At 41.8% G+C, this 22,317-nt stretch overlaps 2 protein-coding genes across 2 annotated transcripts; both read left to right on the forward strand.

Moving 5' to 3' along the window:
• Positions 1-5,455: 5,455 nt before the first annotated feature.
• LOC136443360 (solute carrier family 25 member 35-like) lies at positions 5,456-13,661 on the forward strand. The gene is made up of 5 exons (XM_066440579.1): positions 5,456-5,810; positions 8,142-8,290; positions 9,028-9,190; positions 10,778-10,996; positions 11,596-13,661. Exons 1-5 carry the CDS (start codon positions 5,745-5,747, stop codon positions 11,920-11,922), a joined length of 924 nt encoding a protein of 307 aa, XP_066296676.1. The 5' UTR covers positions 5,456-5,744; the 3' UTR covers positions 11,923-13,661.
• Positions 13,662-15,711: 2,050 nt separating this feature from the next.
• On the forward strand, positions 15,712-21,742 carry LOC136443359 (solute carrier family 25 member 35-like). Its single transcript, XM_066440578.1, has 5 exons — positions 15,712-15,873; positions 17,136-17,284; positions 18,163-18,325; positions 19,948-20,166; positions 21,380-21,742. Exons 1-5 carry the CDS (start codon positions 15,808-15,810, stop codon positions 21,698-21,700), a joined length of 918 nt encoding a protein of 305 aa, XP_066296675.1. The 5' UTR covers positions 15,712-15,807; the 3' UTR covers positions 21,701-21,742.
• The last annotated feature ends 575 nt before the right edge of the window (positions 21,743-22,317 follow it).

Raw genomic sequence — 22,317 nt, forward strand, 5'->3', positions numbered from 1 at the left:
CAGCAGGGTGCTAGTCCACTAGCAGTGGTGTGTGCATACAACTACCATTCTCTTTCCCAAATGCTGAGTGCTAAGCAGAGAAATTCTTCGGTATGACTCGATTAGCCGGGGATCGAACTCATGACCCAACGAATGTCATTGCACCGGTAGATGAACTTGATTCTGATTGGTCATGATCAAAATCTTCCAACGGTTCATGAAAACCATATAGTAAAGTTACTAGTTCTCTGATGACATGGATGAGGTTGTTAAGTATTTGTCAGACGCGGTTAGGTGTTCATTGAATCGCATAACAACCGGATACAGAGGTAGCCGACAAACATCCGTTTCTTCCAGTCGATGAAACAGCTTCCTGTAAAAACTAGAAAACAACTATGAAGGTTCTCCTGTCACGTGATAATCAACATCAAGTCACGTGACAAGAGAACTCCAAGACGAGATCTGACTGTAATACCGGGTGGACGAAGAGACAGAGAGTTCGTCTCGAAAGCTCCCCAGAGCAATCTTTTTTATGTTTTGTAATAATTAAATGTTTGTCAAAACTATGAAGGTTAGACATACAGATAAGGGAAGGAAAGTGATATCGAACCAGTTTAGCTCAAATGAACTCAATGAACAGATGATCTAATCTTCCACTGGTCATGACAGAGACGACAGACGCTATGTACAGTATTTACTGGTTCATTGTACCGGGGAAATTCCCCTAGCTCTTTTCGACAAGCACAATGAACAGTGGACCACGGCTTAACGTCCTGTCCTAAGAACTGCGACCCTTTCCGGTAGCGTGCATGTCGGATGAGCGACACAGCCGGGATCGAACCCGGGGCTTCTAGTTCCAGAGGCAAGATCGCTAACCACTGGACGGTATTACGATACCCCAAATAGTAGCTACTCAAGCAACTGGATATGATTTTGGAAACGGTCAAACATTTCAAGTGGTATCCACTACTTTTCGTCATTGACTCTGAGCAAGATTTGTTCAACAGCAGGTTTTAACCACGAACTATGAATTGATATGCAAATAAAAAGAAGACAATTGTAGAATTTCCAAAAGGAAAACAAATGAAAGACTTTAGACTTGAAAGGTCTGACCGTTTCCAAAATCATATCCAGTTGTTTGAGTAACTGTTATTAGGCGTATAGAAAACAACTAGCCTAGTAGCCATCCTCTTTTCTTTGCCAATGAATCTATAGAATAGGATAGAAAAAAAACAGACATGTGGAGAAATATGTTTGTGCGTACGCGTAACGGTGATGAATTTCGACGATTGCGACGTCTAACATTTATTCATCTATTTCCCACATTTTGGAATGATTGACATAACATGTGACCGCATACTCAATATTTACTGCATTGTTTTATATTGTATCATTCTATGAACTGCCTAAGTGTTTTATTGTTGTATTCAATTTAATTGTAATGTTAGTGGTCCGCAACATCAGCTTGTCTGGCTGGCGTTCCAATAGCACTGTGTATTGTCTCGTTGCAATTTTTAATAAAGAATATAGAATAAAGAACATGTGACTATCACCTTTTGAAGATGTCAACCCGGGCCCAGACTGTAAGGTTTGATCCACTCACACCAGGAAGGATCCCTACTCTTTTTGTTATATGTGTGGTGGGTTCTTTAATGTGGTCGATGTGTGGCTCTCTCCCCCAAAAAAGAAAGCACCCCCATCCTTACGTCCCATACTAAAGGACGTTCCTAACCGAAGCTAGGTTCTCATTTTTACCTGAGTCGAGTTAGGAAATGTGTGTTAAGTGCCTTTCACAAGGACACAACTGTAGGGCCTGCCAGGGATGCGAGCCGAGAACCTTTGGATTCTAAGTCAACAACCCTAACCACAAAACCGCCTTGCCACTTTAACAACAACAACATGTTTATTGCAAATTTATGTCCGTAGGCTGATTGCAAATAAAGAACAGTTATCGATAGTGTATAAGCTAAGAGTGAATCATAAAACATAAAAGTGAAAACATACAATGATGACTAAACAACGCTGGGAAATCATAATTCTATTAAATGAAATCTAAGCAATATTAAGGCCCAAAAATCGGATTTTGAAAGTCAATTTATTTAGTCATTGTTATACATTATTAGTTCAAACAACAACACTATCACAATGTTAAGTGACGTCCGTGATGCAAAAATACGACATCGTTGTGATGTGAGAACTCACTGAAAATCGTCACCCGGGTTTTTGTAGGCTCGCTAAACTCAGGTGATCATCGTATGGCACGTTTTTGCGCGGTTTAAAAATGCTCAAAGTATGAAGTTATTACGCAAATGTGCTAAACAGCTAAACAGTATTAGTGAATGCCACTACCATAAAGATTTCAGAATTATCTTATTCACATATTTTGGACACTAATATTGCTTTGGTTGCCTTTATCATATGAGCAAATGGAGAAAATGTACAGGTGATTTGAGCGCGACAAACAAGTGATGGACCTCCTATTGCCCTGTAACAGAGACTGGCGTGTTTTCACCGGAATTAACTCCATGAAAATGAGGAAATGACGCGAATGACGTTAACGATGTTTGTGCAAGTTTCTTAACGGAAGTGGCGGGCAGGGCATGTCATTTCCTTTTAAGGCATTGATTTCTGTCCAGCCACGTAAAAGGGGTATAATCAGGGAAGTGAAAATTTCGATACTTCCTGTCAACATTTTGCCAAACGAATGAACAAACAGGAAATGTTTTTTCAACAGAACAAGGGAATGACCGAAGTACGTTGACCGAAGTACGAGGGCAGCAACTTTCCTTCCTGTTTCAGTAGCAGGATATATTTTTACAGGACACCTCCTCGAACACGGGACCACCATTTTACGACCCTTCCATAAGACGGGTGCAGTCCCAACCGAGATGTCCTGACCAAATATTGAACCAGGATCTCCTGATAGCAACTAATAGGAACCAGGAGCTCAACTATGATGCTGCTACCAGTTGAGCTATAGGCACATAGGTCAGCAAATTTCCTTTCTGTTTCAGTAGCAGGGTATATTCTTACAGGTCACCTCCTCGAACACGTAACAACCATTTTACGTCCCTTCCGAAAGATGGTTGCAGTCCCAACCTAGATGTCCTGACCCAGGACTGAACCTTATTGGAACCAGAAGCTCAACTGTGAGGCTGTTGCCAGTTGAGCTATGGGCGGGACGTCCCGAGTAGTTGCATCGCTTGCAAGATATTAGATGGGTATAACATATAAATATAACACGGTAACCTTTCGATAACTTTTCAAGGCTAATGCGAATAGTCATCATATTCCACATAGTGCAACCCAAAACATCTGAATGGCTTGATAGCCGTGTTCTACCCTACAACAGACTAGTATGTACATATGTGACATGTAGTATGGGATGAGACGATATACTTAGTAATAGATTGTTTGACATCTTTGGTTTAGGTAAGTGGTTTTGGTTTGGGTTTAAGTTTCCTGTTTTGACCCACCGTTGTGCAGTCTGGTTATCGAACAGAAAAATCGACTTCTTTGGCTGCAAACTTAACATAAACCAACAAAATGTCAATACGCAACTCATGCGAACTTGACACGCACAAGTGTGAACGAACCCTTAGAATTAGTGTGGAATTCAAAACCACACCCCCAAGGCAAGTGTCCTTGTGCTGCCTCCCCATAGCAGGAACCAGGGTTTAGAATCTTAGTAGTGAAGGGAAATTCCTAAAACCCAGGATAGGCCAACGGTTCTGGCTGTGGCAATATTTCTTATGGCTGCTGGCATGAAGGATACGTCGTCGCACGAAGCTGCTAGTACGTTAAATCACCAGGATATTTTTCTCTAAGAACATGGCTTTGTAGCGTGCGTACGTACGGTCTAGCGGATAATGACCCTGCCTCTGGACCAAGAGGTTATAGGAGTTCGAATCCCAGGTGTTGTCGCTCGCCCGACATACATGCTACTGGATAGGGTCGCAGTCCTCAGGATGGGACATTTAGTCCATGTTCATTGTAGTTGTCGAAAAGAGCCGCTAGGGGATTATTCCGGCCCGGTACAATGAACCTGTAAAATAATTAAATAGCGTATGCCCTTCCTATCACGACCAGTGGGATAGTAGCTCTTCAGTGAGCTAAACTGGTTCGAGATGACTTTCACTGTCACTCACTTTATTTCACTTTGTCCTGCTGTTCATATGGCCGTGATAGAAGCCTAGATACGCGGCTAAAGAATGATACAGTACATATAGTCTCCACCAGGCCCTGTCGTGGGCCCAAAAAAGTAATAATTGAACTTCCATAGCCGGACGAAATTCAATCGAATTCATCTGAAGTACAGCCAGTTGTTACCCATCTGGGTAATGAGGCTGTTGTAGTGTCTTTTAAAATGCAGTGATAGATATTGACAAAACGTTCTCATTCCCCATTTTAAAAGGGTCTGGCGCGGCGGGGGGCATGTAACATGTTCATTTGATTATGGATGACATCCTCTGGGGACCTCAAAACTGATGCGAGCGTGCGAATAAAATAAAAGTTCGGCAAGAAAAAAAAGTTGCCCTAATTATAAAATCTACATGGTCAGGAAGGTTCAACCAAATGACTAACACACAGTTAGTATGGTATAGTGAATAATAGATTCTACATTTTCCTTCTTCACATCTTCTTTGACTTTGGGACTGATTTTGGCATTCTACGACGTTTAATAGGATCGCCAGTTTTCCAATATTTTTCTTTAATTTACTGCATATATTTGATCATTTTGCAGCTGCGTTGTACGATTTACAGTATAAAGGCAAGAATTTTTTTTTTTTTGGAAACGGACGAAAATTGGTGCGCCGCCGGATGTCAAGTATATATTCAAATCAACCTGGCATAAAGAAGACTCTGACCTGAAGCAAGGGCAACGATAACAAGCTGTATTTCCGGTGCTGATGTTTTCAATGTACACTTTTTGTTGGCAGATCCAGACGACAAAAGGAAAACACATTTAAAAAAATCCACCGAGCAAGGTCGAAGTTATGCACCTGCTTAAAGATTGACAATTTGACCCTAACTGGTATTTTACATGTATTCTCCAAGCAGAGGCTATGCAACAGCTGTTTTTGACATATTTTAGCCGTTTTTGTAGGGCTTTCTATTTTGTCAGGATTTCTTCTTGTCCGCTAGCCAAACATGAAACCTGGCAAAATAGAAAGCACCACAAAAACGCCTAAAAAGACGTCAAAACAAGCCGGAGCGGCGCCAAACATCTGCTTGGAGAGTATTTAAGATGGACAATAACATGTGATGCAATAAAGGGCGGGGTCACCCGTCATCACAAGGTCACTCTCGTTTCCAGGGTTGTCATAGAAAAAAGCAACTACTCACAAATTACAACGCAATCACCGTTCAAAATTTCTATCAGTACTAAATTATATTTCTGAAAACACCGATGAGTGAATCGATATCGTTTTCTGTTACAAAGTACTGACGCAACGTGCCAACTGGTCCTGGGAACGAGGTCAGGTCATCCACCGCATGGCTGACACGCATGTGCACGCTGTTGCTCCTGCGAAGCTGGAAGTTTTGTCGGTTTAAGGTTTTTCTCGGCTTAAACGTCACCAAATCTCAGCTTCAAAGATCATGAGGTTGCCTAAGACTTTAAGGTGTACTTTTAAGATGCCAGGGCTGACGTGCTAGCCGTTGAAACTGTCTGAAATTAAGAATAACGTCAACGTCTCAAGTTGTTGTTGTTGTCACCTTCGAATATTTCCGGTCTTCTGCTGTTCACCTGGACTTTTTTCACAATGACGGAATTTCTGATCGGAGGGTTTTCAACTTGTGGTGCCTGTGTGTTCACCAACCCACTGGAGGTGAGAACAACTATCATTTTCCCTCAATAATGTCATTGTCGTCTACCATACACCCCCACCATATAGTGTACAACAGGTTTTTCCAATCATTTACTTAGGAAGGTCAAATCACAGGTTGGGCTTCTTTTCACCGCTTCTTCTTCTTCTTCTTTCATTTTGAGGCTACCAACTTCAACTTGCTAAAGATATTGTAGCCTATATACCGACTGTAAGATTTGGACCATCGCACACCGGGGCATGCCCCTACTCTTTTTGTTTTTCGAAAGGTGTGGTGGGTTCTTTTACGTGTGTGAGGTGTGGCTCTCCCCAAACACGGGATGTCTATTTAACATCCTATCCAAGGGATGTCCCTAACCGAAGCTAGGTGCTCATTTACACCTGAGTGAAGTGAGGAAATTTGTGTTAAGTGCCTTTCCCAAGGGCACAACGTCGGGTGCATGTCCAGACATGTCTGGGGGCAACCCGGGATTGAACTGGGGTCCCCTTGTTTGACAGCCGAATGTTCTAACCGTTTCGCCACACGACGCCACCTTCATCTAAGGCCATGTACGTTTCAATCTCTTACAGAGGAATTCCATATAGCTAGTTGCCTGCATTTTTCTCTTCCTTACATAACAAGATCTCACACACACAGGGCTCAAAACAAATATATTTGTTTAAAAATCATGCATTAAGTCACCCGTGAGAAATTTAGAAGTTTCATGTTGTTACATTCCAAGGCCCCATTCCCATCAGTACACAATGTTGAAACAGTGCTGAAATAACTGAGTACTGTAAATGCAGAAATGTTCACAGTGGTTTTATGTTCATAGTTTTCGCTGTGAGCTCTTCGTCGTGCACATAAAACCACCATGAAATTTTTTGCCCACCTACCCCCTTCTTTACTATTGTCATAATTAAACACTCCATTTTCTCCCTACCGCGAAATTAAAACCACTGCAAACATTTCTGCCTTTACAGTATCTTGAATACACACCTACAGATTAGGAGTGTGTTTTTTCACATGGCGTGAAGTATCTAAGATATATGTATTACTAAGTATAGTCAGAATATTTTACTTGAGAACTTAGGGATGTTAAATGCTTTTACCTCCTTGTTTTAACCAAGCAACTCACCCCAACACCCTGGTCAACTAGTCATATTTATGTAGAGTTAAGTAATAGTTAGATCCCGAGATATGGGTTTCTTAGTGGATTTGGTACTGCTCCGCCCACCCGAGGAGTTGTTGGTTCCCCGAGGGCGAAGCCCGAGGGATGCCAACAAACTCCCGAGGGTGGGCGGAGCAGTACCAAATCCAATAAGACACCCAGATCTCGGGATCTAACTATTTTAGAGCCCGATTGTCTTTCCGAAGCAAATAATATAAATACATATATTAAAAAGGACATGCATTTTTGTTGACCTTAAGGTGTTTGAGGTGAAATACAAGAGGAAGAAATTGAAATGTAGAGCCTTCTTGACCAGACCGTGACAAATTATCTGGCACCTCTGTGGTGGTGGGACCAGCCTTGTGTGTTACTGGTAATTATAAGAAAACAAAAACTGGCACCTTTCTGGGTCAGGCCCCGGTGGTCTCCCAAGGGGTAGGGGTGTACTAAGTAACGAATAAATTGACTAAGTTGGAGACGCCCACAATTTTATCCAATCAGGTTGATGGAACTTCACCTACTGGTGGGCGTCTCCAACTTAGTCAATTTATTCGTTACTTAGAACACCCCTACCCCTTGGGAGGCCACACTATGTGGATTTAGTCACAAGAAATGCACGCTCCTGATTGGCTGAGGAAAGACGGCCGGGTTCTAAGTCTATGAAAAATATCAAAAAAATCATACATGTAGTGGGATTGTCGCGCGCATGTGCGCAAGAGATACCAAGTCATTGGATACAAGTGAGTCGGAGTGACGTAATAGGTTCCCGCGCACGCCTTCATTGTTGTCTCCTTGCTCTGTGTGTTGGCAGTCTTTCTTTTCTTTTTGGCGGGTGTATTTACCCATTACGATGTTTCCTCAAAGATAAAATAAAAACAAACTGATCTGCCAACACACAGGGCCTCAGACTCCCTTATTTATAAGTGTATTTCCAGAGAGTGAGTAGACAATTGTGAAATATGACTGTGCTGAAACACAAGAGGCGAGTGGCACAGTTTCCTGGCTCCGGGGATCAAACCCGGGCCCGTGAGTGCACAAACCGCACGCACTAACCATTAGGCTAAAAGGTCCAGACCCGTTAGACTGGTCAGTTAGAGGAGCTTGAACCCCACTGTTACAGTGCTTACACAATCATAAGGAATGTCATACAATCTAATGACCATATCTGTTTCCCCGTCTTCAGGTTGTTAAAACTCGCATGCAGCTCCAAGGCGAGCTGAAGTCCCGTGGAACGTACCAGCGCCATTACCGTAACGTGTTCCACGCCTTCCTGACCGTCGGCCGCGTGGATGGACTGCTAGCCCTGCAGAAGGGCCTGGTGCCGGCGTTATGGTACGGAGAGAATAGAAAATAGAGGAGTTAGATAGAATACTGCAATTCACTTTATCTTCATGGTAGCAACATTTCACGGTGTACGAAAAATTGACATTTTCACCGAACTTTAACTTCATGGTGGAGGCAAGTGAAGGAATCATAAATGATAACAACAGTTTTTTTCACGTGATAAGTTCATGGTACAGAGGTGACAGTGAAAACAGTGAACATAAAGTTACAGTGAAAGAAACAAGAATTACAGTAATGGGAGTGTCTTGGTTGTCATGTCATTGAGACTACATGTAATACTATTTCCAGTTTGAATTGATCGAACCTAGATATGTTTTTTCAATTTGCTGTGGCTTGCAAAACAAGTCATAATGCCCAAATTTGCAGTAGCACAGCCGTCTAATTGTATGCATTGTAAGACACTTGAAATACAGTACTTGAAGAAGTCCATGTCTAATTTGAAGTAATTTCACAATATACTGATGGCAGTAGTAGTCTTTGTTTGAAATTAAGTTCAAAACAGTAAAATTCATTCATTCACTTACTCACTCACTCACTCACCCTCACTTGCTCACTCACTCACTCACTCACTCACTCACTCACTCACTCACTCACTCACTCACTCACTCACTCACTCACTCACTCACTCACTCACTCACTCACTCACTCACTTGAGGTCCCATAGCTAAAAATTAAAATTAGCAACACAGTATTACTACATTAACCCACTTGCCGCTATTTTGCAGGTACCAGTTTTTCATGAACGGAGTTCGCCTGGGCACATACCAGACCCTGGACAACCTGGGTCTGACCACAGACAAAGATGGGAACGTGGTGTGGTGGAGAAGTATTGTGGCAGGTGCAGCTTCCGGTTGTGCTGGGGCCTTTGTTGGTAGTCCTATCTATATGGTCAGTACACATGTCCGCCATCTTGTACAGCAATTCAGCTTTTAACTGAATAGCCAAATAAATTGTATGGTTCTTGGTAGCAAATGTGCTAGGTGTTGGCATATTGGCAACCAAATCAGTAGTGTGTGTTTTGTGCACACTTTTAGACAGATTAGCAGAAGAGGCTCGGTGGGCGTCACTCTACCACCAGGGAAAGTCGTGTATAGTGCCTTCCCAAGGGCACGACGTCGGGGCATGGTGAGCATCGAACCTGGGACCTATTGGTTCTGAGTCCAACACTCTAACCGTTGTGCCACACTGACGCAAATGTATATATGTATTATATACTTAAGTACTATTTCAATCATGTATTTCCAACACAACATTAAATTCAGCAACGGACGCTAGAAAATTAGACTTCCATAAACATATCCCTATAAAGAGCATATCCCTATGACAACCACAACTGAAGGACAACCTATATCTAGGAGAACATGAAGGGCTGTATAATGGGCATAGAGTGGTACCACCTCAGTCACACCCCCAACACGCCCACCCTCCCCACCAATCAGAGGGCATGTTTACATTTTAAAGGGCTCATGACTTTTTGACCTCCTTTCATTTCCCTATTGATTGTTGTGGCAGCTGAAAGCTGGTAGAAATTACAAATGCCTGGTTACTAAGCAATCAGTGAACTTGAAATAAGAACTTAACCTTTAGCATACTGAAGTAGCCGTTTGGCACCCCATTCTCTATTGGTTAGGGAGAAGGTTAAACATGAAAGTAACGGAACAAAAATTGAAAAACACAAATACAAGATGTGTGTTCTATGAATTCATAGCTTACAAGTAAAAATGGTTCAGTTCAGTCATCCTTTAGGTGACGCCATAAGGTGTGACAAAAGTTGAGAATAGATTCAATAATGCATGTAATATATATACTGTTATCTAACTGAAATAAAATGCTGTGTAGGTAGTCATATACATGAAAATGATGACCATTGGTACAATCACAACCTACATAAATATGTGTGGGTACTAGTATGTACCCTGAGTACCAGTACAGTACTGTGAAAATCATTTAGATACAGGACCAAAATACTGGAACAACAATGGACTGGTACTGTACCTGAATAGACTTACACTGGTGTGTATAACTTTTTTACATATTTTGTTACTAAAAACTTGTTATCCCTACCCAAGGACATCATAATGTGATGAAAACATTGTGTGGTTGTTGAGATCAGAACCATTCTTAATTTGAGATCCTCCAAAGCATGGGTTCTCTCCATAAGATACCTGAAGTCTAGATAAATGGGCCATAAAAATGCCTGTCCACAACGTGCTGGGCCGATGTACACCCAAGAAAAAGGTGTTGTATGCTGAAGATGTACGACTTTGTTGTACGCCGTTGTCGTACTTCCATGCAGAAATTTTCCCAGTGTAAATCGGGTCAAACAATCAGTTAAATATTTATTCATGTTATGTTGTCAAAAAGTTCAGATAGATATCTAAACTTCTGTACCTGTACCTGATGTTATGTTTAGCTACACATCCCTATGTCTGGGTATTTTCATTGCAATATTCTGCTTTTTAATTTCTATCCCAGGTGAAAACCCAGCTACAATCCCGGTCAGCCTCCACCATTGCTGTGGGTCACCAACACACCCACGCCAGCATGACCCAGGCATTAAGGGGCATCTACAAGGAGTATGGCATTCTGGGACTGTGGCGAGGGGTCAGCGGGGCCATGCCGAGGGTCACGGTGGGGTCGGCAGCACAGCTCAGCACATTCGCCATTTCCAAGGAGAAAATACAGAACTTAGGGGTAGGAGGCTTTCTCTCTCTCTTGCTGTCTCTGTCTTGCTGTCTCTGTCTTGCTGTCTCTCTCTTGCTGTCTCTCTCTTGCTGTCTCTCTCTTGCTGTCTCTCTCTTGCTGTCTCTCTCTCTTTCTCCCTCTCTCTTTCTCCCTCTCTCTTTCTCCCTCTCCCTTTCTCTCATCTGATGACAGAAATGTGTTATGTATCTTCTTGTCAAACTTCAAATACAGAAATATAAAAAGTAAAGGGAAAGGTAGTTCCATCGCCTTTTCGAGGCTGTAGGAGCAGTGAGTTGTTATCCACTGTGTCTGGGGCACATTATAGGAAGGCGGAGCCTATCCTCTGTTTCCACTGTCTTTTACATGTCCAACCAAAGTCAGGTAGCTATTTTTACACCTGGGTTGAGTGAGGAACGTCGTATAAAGCGCCTTTCCCAAGGGCAAAAGATTGGTGACATGACAGAATTCGAACCCAGGACCTCTGGGTTCTAGGTCAAACACAACCACACTATAGTAACAAAAAAAAAAAGGAAATTCGAATTGATATATTTTGAATTACTATGTTGAAAATTTCATGACCGATAACATCTGAATTTGCTCCCTTGCAGATCTTTCCACACCACAGTTTTGCAGTGCCGATGTTGGGTGCCATGGTGAGCAGCGTCGTCGTGGTGACGTTCATGACGCCGTTTGACGTCGTCAGCACGCGACTCTACAACCAGCCCGTGGACGCCCGCGGGAAGGGAACGTTGTACCGAGGAGTTTGGGACTGTTTCCAGAAAATATTCCACAAGGAGGGCATCTGGGGCTTCTACAAAGGGACTGCTGCGTCGTATTTTCGCCTGGGACCGCACACAATTTTGAGCCTGCTTTTCTGGGATCGCTTCAGAGAACTTTACTTACAGTTTGGGAAGGGAAGAGATTCTGCAGTATAGGTTGGAAAGAAACCAGGACTGGCATACAAACAAACAAACAAACAAACAAACCTCCAGGGTCTCTCCCACATTTGGATACATACTAGTAGTAGACCCCACCATGATTGTTAATTTAAAGCAAATTTTATTGAGATTGAAATGAAAAGAGATACCGGTATTTGACAGTCCTTGAATAGTTTAGTAGTTAGGTTGGTGAGCGAATGGATATTCAAGTTCTTTCACACACTTAGAAATGTTCCCACCTGCCAATTTATGTTTCAGTAGCTACCTTCCCCAAGGCAAAAATAAGTAGATCAAAATCATATCCAGTTGCTTGAGTAACTGCTATTTGGCGTATCTTATTTCCTTGATGTCTAACCTTCATTGACGTACATTTTGTAATAAGTAGATCAAGTTATTAACGCCAAAAATAGTTTTTGGAAACTGAAATTTTGAAACAGTCAGACATTTCAGACAGCATTAGTTGTCTTTCGTCAGTGACTAAGGATAGGACTGGGAGACCAGGTTTTATACCAAAACTCTGAATAGATATGTTAATGAGATTAAGACAATTTAGGATGTCTTGACATAGTCTTAAAAAGAAGATTAATTGAAGACACGGTTGTATGCTAATAGTTCAATCAGCTAATGTTGTTTTAGTACAGTAACTAAATGTTGTTCGTCCGGGGGTGGGGGGTAGTGCATCACCCCAAGTGCCTGAAAGTTCAACGTGAAGACCCCCTTTCCTGTTGAGGGCGGGATTGTACATCCTCTCATATATTGCTTCTCTAACTCCCTGTTCGAACCATTATCAGATCAAGTTATTATTGCCTTGAGGAAGGTAGTCGAATGACTACCAATACATTGGCAGGTAAAAACAATATTGTGTGTGTGAAAAAACTTTAAATGGTACTTAAAGATGTTTGAAGTAAGATTTGAGCAGGTGACAGAATATGGATATGTGATGACAAGGATGGGGCAGCTCATCGTTTTAGACAAGATTTATTGGAAAGACTAGATGTCAGAAAACTGTGCCAGAAAGGACAGGAAGAAACTGTTTGTGAGCCATGTATGTTCTGTATATCGGTGAAGTTTAAAGCAGACAGCTATGGTAAAATGGGTACAATATGAGTGTATTTTCATATCGACATTATTGTTGCCTTAACTTATATACTCTTTTCAGATTTATATATGAAAGCTTAATAGGCTACACTGATCTAATTTGTTGGCTCTTGGATTTTTAAAAAATGGTTCTTAACTGGAAGAACAATTATTATGAAATTTTGCTGAGTGAATTTACTCAGATTCAACTTTTCCCTCCAACCTTCTGTCCTCATCTTGGACTCTTGTTGCAGTGTACGTTGTTATTTTGAAATACCTGAAAACCAATGATAGAAATAGTTGTGGCCTTAGTTTACTATAACATTAATGGCCTGAGCTTAACAATGATATTATATATCATATGTTATATGCAGCCCTTCTGATGCTATAGATATGCAAGCAGGTTTCTGCTACCTAAACTTGAACTGTGCCTTACTGGGTATAGTGAAATGTTGAAACTGTGGCTTCAGCAGACCAATATGACATGCAATCATAGGACTATTGGATATTTTTACTTGATTTCTAATATCTGGATAGTGTTTTTATCGTAAGAGATATCCGGACAACTTGTAGTTGTCACTACCCAGACTTTCGTAAACGCTGCAATCATTCAGACTATTGATGAATAAAAAAGTGAAGATCTCAAGAGCTCCTTGAAATATTTTTGTTTTGTGAATTTCTTCTTATTGTAATTGTAACTAGAGTTAAGTATTTGTGCTACATATACTTCAGGTTTGCTATGTTAGTTTAGCGATTACGGGTCTTTCCATAAATATGAATTGGTATTGAATTTTTATTTGAGTGGAATGTGTGATAGTTGTGTGCCGATTTGTTAAAAATAGAGAACGCTAGCGACCCAAAAAAACAACCCTCCCAATAAAATGGTATGGCGACCCTATGACGTCACAATTCAAGATGGCGGCCACCACACAAGTCAACGGATCCAACAAAGGTTTTGCTAAGCAAACCTGTAAATATCTGACCGGCCCCATAAGGCAACAGACATGCGTATAGCAGTAAATTGAAGACAGGAAATGAGATGACCTTTCATAATCTATTCTGGGACCTTTATGGGAACTTTGACCTAACTTCCTGTCAGTGTCCTGGACGTGCCTAGCAACTTTGGACCCGGGCCAAGTTAACCTTCCCATCCTGCCAGTCTCCGATTACACCATCTTCCACCTCACATCCTGTCACACTACAACATTTAAAAAAAACTACAAACACCACGACAAAAACACCGAAAGCAATACCTCTATTTTCACGGAGGTAATGAACTGGAAAATACAATCAGCTTATATGGAAACTTCTTCCACCACACTTTTAGGATTTTTACTAGATTTATGTCCTGAAGAATGCACGTAGATCTACAACAGTTTAAATGATGATACAAATGAAAGCACTACATATTCATATATTTTCGAGGGGATTTACTTTCGCGGTAGAAGGGTAAAGTTTTTCGCGGTGTTTTTAGTTTGCAATTGAAACGGAGGTAATGTGGATAGGTCACCGCGAAAACTAAACTATCGCAAACATTCAAAGATCAACAGAATGCATGGGTAAGACACAAAAGTAGTGTTATGTCTAGGTATGGTGAAGACAACCCGTTAAAAAAAACCTACCACCGAAAAGACGTCCTTAAAACACCACACCTCTGCTTGGAGATGAGACAGAATGATACCCAGAACGTAGCGGCGGTCACGCCCAGTTTCCGAATAGTTGTCAAGTCTTATATTAAGTTAAACTCATTAGTATTGTTAAAGACAAAGGCATAATGTCTTGATATTTAGTACTGCTTAAGAACTTGTCATACATTGTACCTGTTACATTTGTTGTGCAATAAAGTTTGATTGAGTTTCAACGGCGTGGTGGATCTTTTTTTTTTAAATTCGCAATTTTTGTCGACAATTTCCAGCGAGGCTTTGACAGACCCGACCGTCCACAAAAATCTACGACAGTCTCTTCCGACACAAGACAGTTCAAGAATTCTTTACGACAACCGTCCAAATAATGTCATAGCTTTCGTAAAGCTATAAAGTTATAGTATAATCAGGACAAGTCATCGCAAAATTCATCTTCAATATTTTCATTACATGTGGGATGTAGTCTCTGAGTGGCTGGTGTATTGCGGAGTGGACTCTTTTCAATCTCTAGACAATGTGCGCGGATTCTCAGTTTTGTTATGCTATTTACAAACGGTTTATTATGAATTGACGTGAGCTATTCTTCCATGCGTAAGTAGAATACGTGTGGAGTTTAATGGTATTTCCCTCTAGTCAGAGAGAAACGTGTCTTTCAGACATTCTTTGAACATATTTCAAACACGGTTGGCATTAACTGCGGGGTTAAGCCAACATGTCTACATATGTACATTGTAAGTCCTGAACGTGAGTAGCCCAGTCATGTTCTTCTTCGACTGAAGTGTCGTATGATGTTCTAACAGTCCTGTCATTAGGTAAATTATTCAATCTTATATCTAAATCAACTGTTTTTTTTACTCTGTATGTTCCTGGTCAGACAGAGTTTTGGGCTTGGACTCTCCTAAACTGCTCCTGAGGTAGAACTGATCACCTAGTTTTTCCCCTACATAGCGCACTCGACGGACAGGTCTGTTTGCGGTCTGTCTCCGCTTATAATTGGTCCTCCGTGACATACCTGTAGGGCAGATTATCACAATAGGCTGACCGACTATCCGAAAATGGAACACCTGACGTGTATGGGTCGTGCACCGGCTACTTGTCTATACCTGACGGCGTGGTCGTCACATTTTCAACTCTCTTGTTGTTCGCTTCGGTCTTGTACGCAATGGCGGAGTTTCTAATCGGTGGGGTTTCTGCGTGTGGTGCTACGCTGTTCAGCAATCCATTGGCGGTGAGAACACTTACCATTTTCGCTGCATACGGTAGAAACAATTCGTTTCTATGCACGCCCCCCTCCCCCCAATGTTCTGTATTCAATGTAAAACGTTGATTCTGAACACTATATAGTAGATCGAAGACTTCGCCCGCCACAAAATAGGCGAAGGACCCTATTTAGTTGTGGCGACTCTTGAAGGGCGTGTTTTGCTTATAGGCTGGTGAGGCTACCTGAAAGCACCCCCCCCCCCTCCTTCCACTAGACGGCTATGGCCCTGCGCTCTCGCTGCGACCTATTAAAATCGGATTTGTCTACCATACAAAATTGCTGAAAAGACTACAAAACGCACAAAACGTAAAAAGATTCGTTTTTTATATATGAAATTCGTTGAGCGCTCTTTTACATTTTAGGTCGCAGAGAGCGCGCGGCGAGAACGCCGTCCTTGTGGAATGGGGATACATGTACATATTATTAAAAGAAGCAAAGAGGCCCTTCGCGAGTTGCCACGACTAGAAAAAAACTGCTTTCTGACATAGCTAGAGTCTATGAAAGTTACGTTATCGGTATAGCAAAATCCGTCTTCAAAATATCCCTACTGTCCTGATGGAACATAGACGATATCCTAGCAGGTGTTTCCAACGCTAGTTTGTACGACTTTTATATAGATTTCTATTGCACGGTTTCTTTCACTTGTCGATCACCAGTTGTGCTGTCAACCAGATATGTTCTAACGTTACTAATGATGGCATTGAAGATTGCGATGTGGTCATCTCCACCAAATTCCTTTGGAGGTGGAGAGAAATTGTAGAAGTTGGCTATAATGAGGGTAGGGAAATTTGCTGTGTTTATTTTCAATAGCCGGCCAGACAAGGCCACGTTGGTCAGCAAAGAAATTCACTCACTATGGCAACGTACCATCCTTTATGACCACCTTCTACTACCGTCAAATTAAGGAGCCTCGAAGTGACTCGAGTAGTGAGGCACTGGCTGAGAAACGCAACAACCCACTGGCAATAGAGTTATTATGACTCAAATGACTGTGTATCCCTGTTAAATTGTATCTGACCCTTGCCTCTTCCCTCATGACCTCAATGAAAAGCGGCCTGCGTGCCGATTTGAGCTTATCATGAATAAACAAAACTTCAAACAAATACAAACAAACAAGCAACAACCTTATAGTGGTCGGATGTCATAGTCTCGACCGATGTACTTAAGCATCTTGTGTGAGCTATAAAACGACAACATTTTACATGTCCCATTTTCCTTCTACACCACAGGTTGTTAGAACCCGCATGCAGCTCCAAGGCGAGCTGAAGTCCCGTGGAACGTACCAGCGGCATTACCGGAACGTGTTCCACGCCTTCTTCACCATCGGTCGTGTAGACGGACTGTTGGCCCTACAGAAGGGCCTCGTGCCGGCGTTATGGTACGTGGAAAGTGTTATATCATCGGGTTTATAATTTATATAGACTTATAGTCCACGAGATAATTAGTGGCTTCATACTTTCTTTTTATTGCCACTGATGATGTGACGTTTTCATCGGAGCTTGATTGCTTGTTGGAATTAAAGATGGCTCGAAATATCTACGAGATTAGATTAATTTTTATGATTTTTTACTTAAGAAAGCAGATGTCATATTGGTGGGGTATGGGCGGACCTGAAAGTGACAATTGAAGAAGATTAGCTGCTACAGCTTACATACAGTTCAAGTCGCTTCTTTTCTAATGGAAGAGACAGTGCTTGAGGAGTGGAGCAAGAATAATCTGCAATTATGACCTGTAAATAGTATCTGAAATATCAGCAATTTGACACTATAAAAGGCCAGAAAAGTGTTCCCTCATATATGTAGTGCAGCAGTAAACATTGCATTCAATCTGTTCCCTTAACAAGGCCTGCCTTTCCTTTCCTTTTAGCTTGTTTATTGTTTATTTGAAACAATAAACAAGATATTGTACTATCCAAACAGAGGTTAGATGGAGATAGTTTGTATAACCCAAACTCCAGCTGTACGGGGATGTAATAGCCCTTCTAGGATCTGGCTTGGTACACGTTACAGGCGGCTGCCTATAACCGCGATTGAATCAGGCTAAGATGGAGAGACCCTCTTCTGACTTGCCCTGGTTTCTGAAAGCCGTCCTTCCATTCTCTACATGGAAAGTATTTCCTTAACCTTCTCCCCGCTTTAAGTAGACTTTTCAACCAAAAGTTGTATTAGATATGGTGACAGGTAGTAAGAAAAGGTTAATACTTTTAGGAAAGAGATAAGTTGATGTTAACAACAATATATGTCTCTGTTTCCACAGGTCCCAGTTTTTCATGAGTGCAGTTCGCCTGGGCACGTACCAGACCCTGGACAACCTCGGTCTGACCACAGACACAGACGGGAACGTGGTGTGGTGGAGAAGTATTGTGGCCGGGGCAGCGTCCGGCTGTGCAGGAGCCTTTGTGGGTAGCCCTATTATAATGGTCAGTAGAAATGTCCTGAACTTCATATTAGTCTATTTTGTTAGCACATACATTCAAAGCTGTACAAGTGACCACCTGAGGCCAATGTTAGTAGTTTTTGGTGATCCTTCAGAATTAGGTAGTTTTTCTCATTGACACAAGCATTAAAGGCAACTTAAGCAATATTATGGCATTGAAATTCATATTTTTGGGTGGTACCAATGAATAGAATACTCCTTTTGTGGCTTGTTTCTGTGCTCTTTTTAAACACCCAAAGTATGAAATAATGATGCAAATGTGCTAATATGGGGAAGTAAATGTTAATTTCAATTTCACCAAACAGAATTGCTTTCCCCCGAATAATTCAAGTTTTACCCCCTGAAATCGCTTAGGGCACCTTTAAGAATCCTGTCATTACTGCCCACCTGTCCACATAGACCAGATTTTATCGGTCCACTGAGTGGTTTTCTTGGGCAGGTTTGACTGCGTTTTCATGTACATGTGTGTGTTATGTATAGATATGCTTAGTTTGATACATGTATATTAAACTGTCGGACATACCTACAACATAACACATTTTTCTTCTAATCATATTGAACTTAACAGGCTGTTGCTGTGCACTTTTAACATATTCAAGGGACATGTAGATATTTGCTGATGATAATGATAATATATGATCGTTATAAAAGGCAATACTTGGAATGCAACATGTTGCCTTTTTTTCAAGTTGGAAGAGATTGCAGACGTAGTGGTGGCGCACTCGAGTTGACAAGCTTATATTATAGCGCCACCACTTACATATTTACAAAGACATAAGTGTGCACAACATAAGCTAGAATACAAAATTGTAACGAAATGTGATTAATTTGCAAGAAGCAAATGATACAGTATAACAAAAAGTTTTTGGGGTCACAAGTCCGATTAAAAGTTAAAGGACCTCCCGCACCAGACGGTGCATAGGGCGGCGCCCATCTCCGTTTCGGCAGCCCTTGGGCCACATAACTTTGTGCAATGACTACAGCAAGTCCATTGGTAGTGGTGTGTGTTTAACTTCCATACTCTTTCCCAAATGCTGAGTGCTAAGCAGAGAAAACAGTATGTACCATTTTTAAAGTCTTTGGTATGACTCGGGCGGGGATCAAACTCACAACCTACCGTGTGCAAGGCGAACACTCTACACACTAGGCCATTGCACCGGTTAGTCCGATCCCCTAACCCAAAGGCGAAAAGCCTGATTCAACACAGTAAACCTAAAACTTAGCGTTTTGTGGTGATGATGATGAAATTTTGGGTGATAACCAAGATTTTGGAGTTTATGGAAGATGAATACAGTGGGCTTCCCCGATGTAATAGAGAGATTTGGGCAATTTCAGATTTTCTGAAAAAAGTTTTAACTGTAATTTCCAACACAAAATTGGACTTACGACTGTACAACACCAGTCTTCGTCAACTCGGGAGTGAGCAATCCACCGCTGGGATGATGTCACGTTATGCAGATAGCACACGTGACTCGGTGAGCAGTGGATAATAAGTAGAGGAAAGTCTGTGGCGCCCCTCGTCTCTATTGAGGGATGGTTGTAGGGCCCTGATGTAAATGGCGTCCTTGATTCCTGGATTTCAGATTTTGTTGACTTTTGTCGCAGGTGAAGATCCAGCTCCAGACTCAGTCCACTTCTACTATTGCTGTGGGTCACCAACACACCCACGCCAGCATGACCCAGGGGTTAAAGGCCATCTACAGGGAGTATGGCATGGTGGGACTGTGGCGAGGGGTCAGCGGGGCCATGCCGAGGGTCGCGGTGGGGTCGGCAGCCCAGCTCAGCACTTTCGCCATTTCCAAGGAGAAAATACGGAACTTGGGGGTAGGACAGCTTTGATCTTACTTTGCAACAACAACAAATAAGTGTGGCAATTAATGTGTTTGGGTTGATCTTACTTCACTGTAAAGAAAGTACAAACGTAGCACTCTTTAGCTCTGCCATGATAATATATGTTAACAAAGCACTAAGTCGGTATGGCGTCTGCCAAGCCAGTCTGAAGATATGGTGTTCACAGAGTTTTTTTTGGAGGGGGGCATGCTGTTCAACAAGTTCTTGTGATAATGGATCAACTGGGGTAGGTTGAAAACCCATTTCGAACCAAGAACACTAGATTCCGTGTAACTCCCTGACACACTCCCAATAGTATGAAATCGGACACAACGTAAGTAGGTCATCTGTCATCGACCTGCCTGCTGGAATGCCAGACCTTACTAACAAGGTATAGAGTGACAGGCGGGTCCACAGACGGATTCCTGTAAAATTCTGGGAATTCTTGTGAAACGGGCCTAGAATATACTGTTAAGCTCGCTCCTGAAGCTTCGCTTTAAAAAATTGAATAGAAAAGCACTGCAGATGTTTGTACTACTTATCAAAATTTCAATGACGAACTTAAACTAAACAGCACTAAAGCAAGGTTATAACATCCGCATTAAACTCTTATCTAGAGTCAAAGAAAGCATTAACTCTCTCAGATGGGCTGACAGAATTTCAATACAAAGTACAGAAATTTTGATTGTTAAATTGAAAAGCGACTACACTTTCAAAAGTTTCATCGTCATTATTTTGGGCGGGTCACTTTAACACACATTTTTTGCAAGAAACACAAACAGTTGATTCTGGATTACATGGCTACCTTACCCAATCTCAGTACGCCCAAACCACGTGCACAAACAAGAACTGAAACATTGTATCATTCTGTAAAGCCATGCTGATTTGATGATATGGATGACATCCTCTGGGAACCCCAAAACCGTGATGTGAGCGTGCGAATGAAAAAAAAAAAGTTTGGCACAAAAAAGTTGCCTTCGTTATGATATCTGAGTATATTTGCTCATTTGTACGCGATTTATAGTACGGTCGACCAAAAACCTTTTTGTGAAACTGACGAAAATTGATGCGCGCGCGGATGTCATCCCTATAGTCAAATCAGCATGGTCAAGAGAACTGAAAGTTATGAAATATTTCCTTCCAATTTGTTGGTTTTCAAGTGGCATCTTTTCATCGAGCAATCATGTTCTGCTCTTTTTCTTCACAGATCTTTCCACACAACAGTTTCGCAGTGCCGGTGTTGGGTGCCATGGTTTGCAGCGTCGCCGTGGTGACGTTCATGACGCCGTTTGACGTCGTCAGCGTACGACTCTACAATCAACCTGTGGACGTCCGCGGAAAGGGAACGTTGTACCGAGGACTGTTGGACTGTTTTGCAAAGATATTCCGAAAGGAAGGGCTCTGGGGGCTCTACAAGGGAGCCGCGGCCTCGTATTTCTGTTTGGGACCGCATATAATTTTGGGCATGGTCTTCTGGGATCAGCTAAGACAACTGTACTTGCACACGGGGAAAGACTCGGCCAAGTAGGATGGAAGAAACTGCGGACAGCAATCTCGGAAAATCGTCAAGGCTTCTCATCAGAAACTCTAACATACAAAAACTTTAGCACCGTTGAACTATTGAATTGAATACTAGTACTTCTTGGGGGGAGGATGGCATGCAAACAAAAGACGGCATATACGTCAATGTATAGGCGGCAGACATCAGAAGCTAGATTGCATGGGGTCTAGATCTATAGAACAAAAAGGTGTATTTGTTGCACTTTGAAATATTCATATCCATCCGACATGGAAATCAATGCTGTAGTGTAGTATAACTATGGAATAGTTAAGTTATGTGTGGCACTGAAACAGTGCGATTTTGAACGACTTCTTTGTACAAGCCACATCACATGTATGTATGTCTTCTCAAACATTTAACAGATATTAAAGTCAGAATATTTCATACAATTCTACTGCTATCAACTTGTTTCATGATGAGTGTTTACGTTTCCAAACTGCTTCTTTTTGGCAAATCAACTGAGTAGGACTAGGAGGGAAATATTGTTTTCCTCTGTGCTGGGCTATAGAATGTTAGCCGGGGCGGTTAATAACTTAACGTTACTACCTAACTTACTACGCTTTTCGCGACAGCGGCGATATTTA

The sequence above is a fragment of the Branchiostoma lanceolatum genome, chromosome 10 (assembly GCF_035083965.1).
Source record: "Branchiostoma lanceolatum isolate klBraLanc5 chromosome 10, klBraLanc5.hap2, whole genome shotgun sequence".
In the NCBI taxonomy this organism is placed as follows: Eukaryota; Metazoa; Chordata; class Leptocardii; order Amphioxiformes; family Branchiostomatidae; genus Branchiostoma; species Branchiostoma lanceolatum.

Bases quoted from the DNA above. Each gene is read 5' to 3' on its own strand.
- LOC136443360 (XM_066440579.1), top strand. From the start codon at position 5,745: ATGACGGAATTTCTGATCGGAGGGTTTTCAACTTGTGGTGCCTGTGTG. The intron at 9,191-10,777 runs GTCAGTACACAT...TTTCTATCCCAG, and splicing joins TTGGTAGTCCTATCTATATG to GTGAAAACCCAGCTACAATC. The intron at 10,997-11,595 runs GTAGGAGGCTTT...GCTCCCTTGCAG, and splicing joins AGAAAATACAGAACTTAGGG to ATCTTTCCACACCACAGTTT.
- LOC136443359 (XM_066440578.1), top strand. From the start codon at position 15,808: ATGGCGGAGTTTCTAATCGGTGGGGTTTCTGCGTGTGGTGCTACGCTG. The intron at 17,285-18,162 runs GTACGTGGAAAG...CTGTTTCCACAG, and splicing joins GGCCTCGTGCCGGCGTTATG to GTCCCAGTTTTTCATGAGTG. The intron at 18,326-19,947 runs GTCAGTAGAAAT...CTTTTGTCGCAG, and splicing joins TGGGTAGCCCTATTATAATG to GTGAAGATCCAGCTCCAGAC.